The sequence below is a fragment of the Branchiostoma belcheri genome, unplaced genomic scaffold, assembly GCF_001625305.1.
Source record: "Branchiostoma belcheri isolate BF01 breed outbred unplaced genomic scaffold, Haploidv18h27 scaffold92, whole genome shotgun sequence".
Classification (NCBI taxonomy): domain Eukaryota; kingdom Metazoa; phylum Chordata; class Leptocardii; order Amphioxiformes; family Branchiostomatidae; genus Branchiostoma; species Branchiostoma belcheri.
In genome coordinates, this window is record NW_017804598.1 from 674,368 (window position 1) to 686,245 (window position 11,878).

The 11,878-nt window shown below is 39.3% G+C and overlaps 2 protein-coding genes across 3 annotated transcripts in view; one reads left to right on the forward strand and one right to left on the reverse strand.

Annotated features, from left to right (window-relative positions):
* Positions 1 to 54: 54 nt before the first annotated feature.
* LOC109488233 (protein O-mannosyl-transferase 2-like) lies at positions 55 to 10,634 on the reverse strand. Of its 2 annotated transcripts, XM_019792444.1 has the most exons (21): positions 10,216 to 10,634; positions 9,646 to 9,730; positions 9,115 to 9,219; positions 8,436 to 8,544; positions 7,748 to 7,856; positions 7,237 to 7,396; positions 6,964 to 7,070; positions 6,439 to 6,521; positions 6,153 to 6,262; positions 5,665 to 5,731; positions 5,380 to 5,440; positions 5,059 to 5,137; positions 4,381 to 4,532; positions 3,667 to 3,755; positions 3,228 to 3,304; positions 2,929 to 3,000; positions 2,726 to 2,785; positions 2,363 to 2,468; positions 1,783 to 1,923; positions 1,417 to 1,528; positions 55 to 1,128 (listed from the first exon to the last, which is right to left on the reverse strand). In XM_019792444.1, exons 1-21 carry the CDS (start codon positions 10,413 to 10,415, stop codon positions 1,023 to 1,025), a joined length of 2,190 nt encoding a protein of 729 aa, XP_019648003.1. In that variant the 5' UTR covers positions 10,416 to 10,634; the 3' UTR covers positions 55 to 1,022. The 2 variants fall into 2 exon arrangements, with proteins under 2 accessions (XP_019648003.1, XP_019648004.1); XM_019792445.1 differs by lacking the exon at positions 2,726 to 2,785.
* A 77-nt stretch (positions 10,635 to 10,711) lies between these two features.
* The window catches only part of LOC109488220, a 10,658-nt gene continuing 9,491 nt past the window's right edge, over positions 10,712 to 11,878 (forward strand). Inside the window, exons 1-2 of the mRNA XM_019792419.1 lie at positions 10,712 to 10,822; positions 10,889 to 10,984. Of these exons, the coding sequence (XP_019647978.1) occupies positions 10,973 to 10,984 (12 nt within the window). The 5' untranslated portion in view covers positions 10,712 to 10,822; positions 10,889 to 10,972. The remainder of the gene's footprint in view (positions 10,823 to 10,888; positions 10,985 to 11,878) is intronic.

Genomic DNA, 11,878 nt, shown 5'->3' on the forward strand with positions numbered 1-11,878 from the left:
TTAGAAATTCACCCTGAAAATATATAAGATATCAAGACGCCACTTCTAATAATCTTTTTTTGAATGTAATGTTAAGTTTATTGTTTGGCCACTTATTCTGTGTAAAACATATGAAGGGCATAGAATATGACTCTATGTTAGTTGGTGCATACATTATAGAAAATCCAATACTAGTACCAACTGTCACGATAGGTCTTTCCTTCAGTACATGATTGTCAAACATAGTCACTATAAATGACAGTAAATCATTTTCATTTGTTACATCCTGATAAAGGTTCATGAATATGTATAAAAAATACAGACCTTTTAATTACAATTCTAGGAAAGCTAGTACTAGTTAGTCCATTGCTACTTTGTTTATTGCAATATGAGAGCCTTCAGCACCAGAGCTAAATAAATAAAGCTAAACTTTAATTAAAGAAGTCAAATTGATACTAGCTAATGCTACTTGCCTCTACTTTCAAAACTATATCTTACATGTAGATAGGGCAGTTATATTGCATTAAAACAGTTTTGTTATAGTTGGCCTTGCCATGCACATTGTGAGGATTTCATACAGACACTTTTAAAATATTTTTTCGTACAGCTACAAGGAAAGTTACCAGAATGAACCCACTGAAAATGCTCTTTTCAAAAATATCATTGCTTTCAATTTCTACATTATATGGCTGGAGCCTATACATGAGATAAGTAGAACCATGTGTCATGCTTCTAACATATAGATCTGAAGACAGTATTTCTTTTGTCCAAACCAGTCTTGATATGAATAACAAGTGTACTATGATGAATGTTGATTTATACACATACCTCATATGCAACAAATTCTTATGGAAACATTTATATTCTAACTGTTACACTTTTCTGTCAGAAAAATAAGTTACACATACATCCTCATCATTATCAGTATCTGCTGACAGTTCAGGCTTCATAAAATTCACTGATTATTAAAGTTATTATATTTCCCATGATTCCATTGTTGTATTTCCCATGATTCCTTTGTTATATTTCCCATAATTCCATTGTCATATTTCCCATGATTCCATCCACTTCAGCCCATACATGGGACTGGTTTCGTTGTCTGCCAGGGGACCGAACATGCCATAGGACAAGGGGTGGAACAGGTAGAAGCTACAAGAGAACAACAAATACTGTGAATACTGTGAGCTTCAAGTTGAATTTATTTCACTGATGGTGTTCACAGTGTTTTTAAAAAAGTTTGCAGTGGACACACACAGTGCATTATTACAGATCCCTGCGAAAACTATGAACATAAAACCCACCACAAATGTTTCAAGATCTAAAGTAGATAACAACACTACTACTCTCTATTTCACCTTTAAATTTGTTGAAAATGTCAGTAATGTTCAGTCAATATAACACATTTTCATCAATATTGATTTTGCACGGATTTCTTACCTGTACAATATGATAACAAAAATAAAAGCTGTCCCCCATTGATGTATTCTTCTGTGGATTCTGGGTTGTGTCTTATGCTCCACAACTAGCAGAAAGTAGTCATACATGATAGCTGGAATGATAAATACATTCAAAATGTCATAATTATAAAACATGACAGCAATCTACATGTCAGTGAAGCACCCCCTAGTGATATTAACTAGAGCTGCATGTTGCAATTTGCTAATCAAAGACTGGGCATTGAAGGTAGAGAGAAAGAAACAACACTAGCAGTTTTTAACCTCCTCCCTGCTGCCTAATGGTATAACCAATAGAAATTTGGTGCTAAATGGCTACCTTTGCATGCTGACAGTTAAATGTTTGTACCTGTGAGCATGGACTGGAAGAGCATGGCTGGGAAGTAGTGGTGGAAGTACAGAACCCTTCCCATGAAGTAGAATGGCAGGTAGTGCAGGGCCCAGCCCATAGCCATCCACCGCGCTGCTGACAGTGTACTGCACTTCTTTTCTGGAATAATAGCAAAGACATGGTCTTAACCTTTTGAAAACATCTCTGTCTAAATCGATAACCTTGAAAGAGTACATCTTTGCAAAGACATCTTTATACATTATGAACAAACTGACTGACAGACAGTTTTGTATGATGCAGAAGAAAATGGAAGCCTCCCTACCTCAACATTCAGAGCTACATTCTAGTGATGAAACACAACTGTTTTATAATTGGACCTATAGCTTTGTATCATTTGTATTGTTTATGACAGATGTGGACTCTGCTTTATTCCTTACATATGGATGTCAGGACTGTCACAGTATGGGTTACTGCACAATGATATATAGGGTTTCTTACTAACAACTGTTAAAGCATGCAAGACAAAATATTATTTTTTTGTCACAGATAAATACCATTGCTCAACAGCATGTAGTTCAGTCAGTAGCTGCACTCGTACCTGCCAGGGGTGGAGGGTCCACAAACCCCCTCTGTGTCCTGACAGCCTCCACTAGAAACACCAGCATAGCCCCTGCCAGCGAGGCTAGGTTACCCCACCAGATAACCTGATGTACACAGAGCATGTTACATTTCTCATGAAATCATCATGGATGACAAGATTATTCTGATGAATCATGTAACGTTACATACTAAAAATAGAAGCTGAAGAAAAGGCGAAATAAAAAGAACATGTACTCATTCACATGTAATTCTAAAGATGATTTGGTTAGCAGCAATGACCATCCTACAGAAACATGCTGAAGATTTGGAAAAAAATACTACTAGTAGTGAGTACTAGGCATATGAAGTTAGCGTAACTCACAGGATTTCCTAGGAGGTACACTTTGTAGTCTGTTGCATTCACACCTGAAAATCGCTGTCCCTGTCAAAATGCAAAATTGCTTACATTCAAAACTGTGACTTCTCACCATCTATCTAATAAGGAAACATTGATTAACACAAATAAAAATATATATTGAGTCTTGGCTAGAGAGGTGCCAGATGGCTATACTGGTCCCAGCTTACCCTGTAGTTGAGAGGCCACTGCCAAGGTTGTGATGTAACCTCCCCTTCTTTTGCCTTCAGTCCACTGTTTCCCTACAGGGGAGAAAATGAACAGTTCTAACATTCCAACACATTTACATTTATTTCTGGCAACACCTCGGGAGTGGAGCCTGTAGCATAGTATTGGGTTTGGGTGTTACTTTCCCATCACCATAATGTTAAAAGAAGTTATCAAAGCTAATCATGTGGTGCTCTAGGATGGAGTGACTCAATGCAATACAACACATCAGGTGTTTCTTTCCACATTTAAAGTTACTGACCTGTACCATGACTGCGTGTGACTCCAGCAGCTTACCCAGGAATGACGGCTGGTACACCGCAAAGGTACCGTTGGGTACTGAGGGAAGAAAGAATATTTACCGAGGGAAATCTCAACACAGCAACTTGTCTGTATAAGATAATCTCAAATAAAAGAGACACAATCTAAACCCACTTTTTCTATGGCGTCTTGGACATGTTAATCACATTTTGCCATGAATAAAAGTGATCAGTAAATGTGTTCAGCCTTTAGCACATCAACTTGATTGTTAGTCTCCCATCCCTAACTTCACATCTATACTCGACAGAAATACAAACAAACCAAAGAATGTCTCAATGTCATTTACATGTGTTGGGTGTATGTATTTCACATCTTTGACAAATGACAGCAGCAGCATTAGAAAGGTTAAAACTCCAGAGCACAATCTTGGCACCACTCACACTGATTGTTGATGTGATCCTCTATGTTCCACAGGTTGTTCTTGTCCCTGGTGAAGGGGTTACAGGTCACTTCCAGCTGTTCCCAGCCCCTGGGTTACCAACAACCCAACAGGTACTCTTCAGATTCAGATTTTTATTTCCAATGACATAGCAGGTGCACGAATATGGTAAATCAATATTACCTGAAATACGTCATTGATCACAAAGTAGCCGTAAGTGTTAGAAAATTCAAGTATAAACATGATAATACATTATAAAATAGAATCCGCAGTCTGACTAATCACAAATAAACTATTTGCAAACATGTTTCTGATGCGAGAGGAACACTTCTGAATAGTTCACACATTGTGAAGGCTCTTTAAAATTACAGACAGAGCAAACTATTCATTTTCACAGTATCCCAAAATTTCCATTAATTCACAGTAGCATGTAAGTCAATAAGGATATTTATGATTAAGACTGCACATGCCCAGTGCCAAAGCAGAGGGCCCCCGAAACGTAAACAAAACATGTCAGACCAACCTTACATTCATGTAATGTACAGATGTTTACAGGGTCTTCAACTTTGACATAGTACGCACAACACACACATTGCATATGCACAGTCTTGATTGTGAACCTCCCTTTTCTTAAAAACATCTCCATCAGAAAATAAGCTTAAGCAGCCAGATAGGTGTGTGCAGGGTAAAGGTACAGTCACTGTGGTAACCTCACCATTTGGGGAGAGTCTTGGAGTGTGAGTGGAGGGCACAGCCTGTCATGTAGTGGATGAACCTGACCTTGGACCTGACCGTCTTGATCCGGCTCTTCTCTGCCCCTCCTACCACCTCCACTTTCCAGATGTCATTTATGTCCCCTGTTCCATTCTGACAACAGGACATGTTGAAAATAAAAAGTGCAATAAACTTTACATGTTCACAATGCTCAATGAGAAGAAAAGTGGGGACTTCTCATACAGATTCAGTTAAGCAATCAATGTGGCATCAATAGCTAGGTGGTCCAACTTTTAATAGGATTGAGAGGTCCTGGGTTTGATCCCCAGCTATACATTGAGACATTATGTCCTTGGGAAAGGCAAGGACACAATGTATTCAATTGGTGTGATAAAAATCACTATAAGTATAACTCATTATAAGGAGAGTGAATCATTATTGGGCTCTGGTCACTCAACACCATGTAGACATTGTGGATTAAGAAACACATCTGCTAAAACAGACTTTAAAAAATAATATTAGACCTGTACCTTTCCATTCATGTGATATTTACTGCCAGAGAACTCACAGCATCAGACACAGGAAATTCTGAACTTTTGTGGACATTTCAAAGACTTGCAAGATGATTGTTGCAGCCCTTATGGATACAATACATGTAACATTATGTGTAAAACCTTACCTCTCCATACCCAGTGACTTGGAAATGTCTCTTGGTGATGGGTGCAGGTTCTTGGTGTGTGTGGAGATTTCTCTGAGTCCTGTAGTCACGGAAAGAGTGGTCTTCTATCAAAATAATGCTTGCGTGGAAACCAACCTTATAGTTGGAAAGGTTTTTTATCAAAGGATAGATTAGAGATGACTTCTATTACATCATACCTGGGCCGTGGTAACGTTTGGTACAGGTGCTCCAGACTGTGTGATAACTAGCATTATCATATGTTGGAAATGTGAAGACTAAGTAACTACGCTTATGAGAATGATAATTTTTTTTATGACTCACGCTACATGTTCCAGTCGAACAAGGTCACCGTTCTTTACAAACTGTACAGGATCCTCAGCAACTGTTGGATAAATGAAAAATTATGAAAATATATGACTTTTTGGGTCTAATTTGATAATATTGCCTGGAAATCTAAAAAACAGTTCTGTAACAAATAAACAAAAATTGAAGTAAACTCATGCACTCAATGATGGCCTTACAACAAATTTTAAAACCTTTCTAAGTTTCTTGAAAAACATGATGAAAAGCAAGAATATGTAACGTTACATGTAACATTTTACTTACTTGGGTTTCTGTCATATCTCTTGATAATCCAAAGGTTGTTGTCATCCTTATGTGTGTAAGCTGTTATCTGAAGAAACAGAAAGAGCATTTGTACAAATTTGCAAAAATTAGAAACTAAACAAGAGATTTTACACTTCAGGACATTTTCTTTATCAACTTCAATTTTCACCTCAAAACAAGGCTCATACAAACCACTTACATGTTTAGGGTTACATTATGGAACTGTAGAGACAGATGTTTGTTCATCCTAGACTTGAAAAGTTTAAGGTTGTACCCATTTGGAAAGCATTCACAATGTTTTGGATATCCGCAAACAATGTTTTGGATATCCGCAGTGTTTTAGAACTGTATGATCAGAGGGAAGTACCTGACTGAATTACATCATAGTCTGGATTAATACACATACAAACAGTACTTCTGTCCTGAAAATGAAAACACTGCTAAGAATTCTAAAACTACAGTAAGACAAAGGGTATTTACGTATGTACCTGCTGCTGCTGTGCCCCTAGGCCTTCTGGGTACAGGTGCCAGTGTGAGTGGAGCAGGCCACCCGCAGGCCGGTAGTTCTTCAGGGTGATGGTGGAACCATACGCTATGTCTGTAACCAACCAGGCACAACTTCAGAGGGGTTACATAACCAGGGCTTCAACTCATTTTTCTGCATTTTTAGGGGATCACATGAACACACATAGCTGTTCTGTACCAGTAGTTCTGCATGCGAGTTGTCAATCCCTAGGTCAGAGGGATGGAAAGCCAAAAACAAAACCATCTCACCTTCCGGCATATTTGCCTGGTACAGCTTGTTCCCTTCTAGTGTAGACTGAAAGGCTGAGCTCATGAAACCATCACCTGAGCCACTGAGATGGAATGACAATCATTGTGATCAAAACATGAATAAAGCATCGTGTAGCCATGATGACTTTCTTACTTTTTTTAAGGCTTTTGAATACATACAAGACCAAAGTATGTAATGTTGAATTCAGAACTATTTGATACTACAAATCATTTTTGCCACAGTTACCCTGTAAGCAAATACAGGTATCATTAAATGAGCAGTTTCTATCACTATGAGCCTTATTTGTTAAATGTTGTATCAGAACAATCCTTCAAGTATTTCAGAAGATCAAATCTATTTTCTGTTTTCAATACCCTAAGAAATAAGATTCAGTGTTCAAATTATCTACATTTTTGGCTTTTAAGTACTAGTTGATGGTGAAGACAACTTTTCTTAATGTAGTAAAAAAATACTATATGGTACAATATGTATAGTACATGTATTACTACTTAGTGTATACGCACCTTTTGTACAGTGTGTGGAAATGAATGGCAAAGCAGGTGATATAGATGGCTGCTGGCAGGACTATAAGGCACACGGTTCTCGCCAAGAAGTGTTTGAAAATGACAAGCTTGGCAGAAAAAAAAAGCACAGTTTGAGACCCAACAACAGAACATTAGCATTTTCAGTGAAATCAAGTCTTGTCACTTCATCATCCTTCCAACTGTGGAACCCAAACACACAAACTGAAACAAAAGCCACCCAAAACAATACTTCCCAGAAGTGAAAATACCTACCAGCGGTAAGGTCAGGTCCCCCAGCAGGTCCCAGAGGTCGCTGACTGTCTTCAGCCCCACCCACAGGATGATGAAGAGTCCCACAAACTTCACACTGAAGGCCAGGGCAATGAAACAGCCCGCTCCACACATCCACACCCACCACCACACGGAGAATGGTCTGGAGTCACATAATCATGAAGGAAATTAGATACATATTCTCTGTAACATCTCCAGCGCTCAAAATACCACCTGCAGGTTAGTGAAGGTAAAATTGGAGCTGTGCAGGTATTTCTGATGTCTACCAGCACCTTACCTGCACTGGTCTATATACTAGTACTGGATTTATGTATGTGTTGTGTATTGACAGTAACATCTGTACATTTTGAATGACAATGTTAAAGAAAATTGGCAGTAGTTTCTGGAACGTTTTTTATGTGATCCATGTTTCCAAAAATCTGGGTGGTGCAGATTAAATTTGCTGATGCAGATAACCAGTTCAGGTACATGTATGCAAAATAAGTATTTTTACCTGTTACTGACAGAGTCAAATTTGGACTGACAGAAGACTGCCCCCATGATGAAGCAAAGCATGATGGGATCCAGGAGGATATACTGGGACAGGGTAAGGCAACCTGTGTCTGGAGAGCACATAGAATTCCATGTAAGATAACAGTGAAATCTGCACAACCGAAGAGGTTATTTTGGGAACTGATCGAACACAAGACATTAGTAATAACTGAATATCTGGGGACCCAAAGACACAGAATGATTCTATCTATTCAAAGAAAATTCAACATGAATACAATTTAAATATCATGTCAAAAAAGCATTGTAAGGTGTCAAATATTAACAAACAGCATACAATTCGAAATCAGCATAAGAACATGTTCTTGTTGTAATCTATTAAATTTTATACCTACAGTACATGAGGTACTAAGGTATGGACACAAGGATACTAGTACACATGAAAAAAGTAAACATACTGATAATGCCAACAGAAATGTTTCTCTCTCCATATAAACTATCGTATATAAACAGTGGGAATTCATTATATACTCTTATATAGAAGTACAGGAAATGCAGAGGCTAATAAGGTAGTTTTATCTTTGCAGATTTTGTGATGGCTTAAATACTGCGAATCCATAACACCACGAATTGTATTACTACAGTACTATAGAACTGTTTCAACCACAAATCTGTGAGCTCTCACATCTCACCTAAAAGCAGCAAAGCAGCAGCCAGAGTAGCAGCAGGTAGAGACCATGTCAGCTCCCATACTGTCAGGAAGGCCAGGGGAACCACAGTGGAGCCCAGACTCACACAGAACTAAACAAAAAAGGTAAAATGGTTATCCTCAACTAAGCACGGTGCCTTAAGTACATGTAGCTGAAATGTAGCTTTGCTACAGCTTGAGTCACCCCTAATGTTTTCAACAAGTGTTTTGGGTTCTTTTACGTACTTGCAGAGGTTTGGTACTCCAGACATATGCCTGGGGCTCCCTCATATATGGGCTTGCCAGCTTTACACCACCAACCAAAATGACTGCAATCCCTCACAACATGTCGAAGCTGACCCATTCCTGGGATCAAATGCCAATCTCTGGTTCTTTAGCCCTTGGCAACACAGCTTTTGCAAGCACTACAGTAGGAGGCTTGTCCACTGGTAGTAGTGTGTGTTCAACTACCATTAATAATCTTTCTCATAACTGCTAGGTGAGAGTTAAGCAGTATGTTCCATTTTTTTTTTTTTAAACTGCCTCTGCCAAATGACTCATTGGTCTTGCCATTGCATCATTTATGTGGTTCAAATAAGATAACCTAACATGGTAGTACGTAATTAACATCATCAACAAGAAAACACTTTTTCAAGTTTGAACAAAGCACACAAGACACTCACACTTCTCATGCCGACATATTTGGTGTCTCCATATTTGTCTCCAGGCTTCTCAAAAGGAAAAGCACCATCATAACCAGTCAGGTGCCCGGCAAGTCCTATCAACATCTAGAGGAAAAGCAAGAAAGAACAAAAGGTGGCACTATATTATAAGCTATTGACTCTAGATCTGTTGTCATCTAGAAATTGTTACAAGTTCCGTTTTTGTTCACAGATTTCTTCCCACTGTAAATTCTGAAACTTTTACAGTGGTTTTATTAGAGCACTTATTATTATCACTTATTAATAATAAGAGCACTTATTATTATGAAACTTTTCTGATTTACAACATATATTAGCTTTTTTCACATTACAATGTAGCTCAAAAATGGCTAGTAAGGTTGCTGTGAGTGCAAAGTCTCCACTGGTTCTGTGACGACTGGAAGAAACAGTCACTGAATTGCTGTAAGAATGAAAATAGGTGGAATTTTGAGAGCACATAAGCAATTCATTTTGTACTATATAAAGTACATTTGTGCCATGCTTGCTACTTACCTTCCCCAAAGGAGGATGAACATCGAAGAAGAATGTCCTATTGATGTAGTAGCTGCCCATCTTTCCAAAATGAGTTTCATCCCAACTGAAACAATACAAAAGAGAGTTTGAACTGACATCACATTCAAACTAATAAAAAAATTTTAATCAAAATCATTTGCAGCAGTTTGAACATATGTGGACCAGTTTATATCCAGACCATAAAGGCATAATTAAATGTTTTAGGTTGTTCTTGTAGTGAATGAATGGACTTTATTGCTTGACAATCGTACATGGTACAATCAAGGACATTATGTGTATAATGTCCTTGGTACAAATTGGCAATAAATCCACAATACTACAAGGCTATTCTGTCCTAAAATTATGACTACAAAATATTATCAATAAGTATTAACAGTATATGAGTTACAAAATAGTCATGTATTGATGATTTGTTCTCACGTTTGGAATAAAGACAGGTTTGCTACTGCTTTGTTTGCTGCTGAGCAATGTGCAGAAAGGGGTATATATAGAAATCGTGGCAAGTAACGTTACTCTACATTTGCATGCTGGAACAGTTGACATCCTTACCATATATGATCAGGCTCCTCTAGTTTGTAGAATCTTGTGCCAAGAGTTAGCGCCACAACAGCAGCAAAAACGCCCCACACGTGAAGACCGAGCTCCGCGGGCGTCCCTCCGCCCTGGTGCCGCGCCTTCGTCAGGGTCCTGCCGCCGTTAGCAGCAGCAGCGGTCTGGGTGGGACCGTTCTGTTGTTTACCCCTCCCCATCACGGTTTTCAACTTGGGTTTCAAGTCGCGTTTGTCTTCAAATTCTGTCTACAGCACCCTATCTATGAACTTAAACAATTTACTGGTACCGTTCCCTTCATAAATCAGCCCATTTCTGAAGACCTGACTTGATCTAAAGCTATGGAAAACAAGAAAACTGGATGAACTAGCGAAACAAAAAGAAACTCTGCTAACTTGTGATCGCCTTTACCCTTTGACTGTTGACCCAAGCTAGTAACGTCAACTTTACATATAGGGGTTTCGCATACTGTGTAACGAAATTATATTCTGACCGGATACTTCTTGTGTAAACTAAGGAATCTAAAAGCATGCCTAAAAGTTAGATTATACATCTGCTCATCTGCTATTATAGATATTGGGTTGTATATAGTGTATATGTAGAAAACCCTACAACCATAGGAAGCAGAATCTTCAAACCGCTGAAGGCGGCTTCCTTAACAGAAAGAAGGAACGCCCCTTTAACGTGGTTGGATTATTCCATACGGAGGCGTGAGAGGGTTACACATCGGCCACGTCCCGTCCGGCGTCCGTTCATCATGTCAACCAAAGTAACGCTTTCCTTGTTTTCCTGTGCCGTTACCGTTTAGGCAACGTTAAATGGTGCTCGTATATCCTTGTACAAGCTGTTTAGGTCATTGTTTTCAATGGAAAAGACCTAAAATCGTGTCGATATATGCCTCAGTCACATGATTTTCCAAGGGGCCCGCACGGGGTGTAGTCGATCCGAGGTCCCGGGCGGGCTTTGAAGTCGTGGCAGCCGTTCAAGGCCCCGTCCGGGATCTGAAGTCGGGGGGAGGCCGGCTTTCACGGACACGGCCATGCTACAGTCACATTTCAAAACAAACCGCTATGAAGCAGGCCTTTTTTCCCGAGATTTCTTGCGGGGCCCCGGCCGGGGACTCGGGGGCTAACTGTTTCGATCTTGGGGTCGGTTCCGCCCCCTGTGGATTTAATCCCAGCAGGGGCCCTGTCGATGTTTTCACGAGTAGGTTACGGCTTGGATCTGGCACATTTTTCTGCCGGGACCAGGACTGAACTGAATCAAACCGTGGGCCCGCCGGATCCCGCAGACAGCCGCCCGGGCCCCGCCCACAAAATAAGTGTAAAAAATCAAACACAAACAACGGGGCATCGGATTGGAAAATATTATGCTGAGTCACACTGTTTACATAGAGTTAATAAAGTGCTATCGTCACATTTCCAAATACATGTAAGTTAACGTTAGATGCTTCGATTTTCCTCTGAATATTCTTTCTGAGTTTCTCTACACTTTCGGGTAGGAGCATTGACACTTACTTTAAAACTCTATTAAAAGAGAGCCTGCATTTAAGTAGTGATTACGAATTATTGCCTCTGATTATGAATTATTATATATTCTCAGAGCTGATTACAAATCATGAGGCTTGAATTATTAAGATGTATGTTGATTTTGGCCGGCTGCC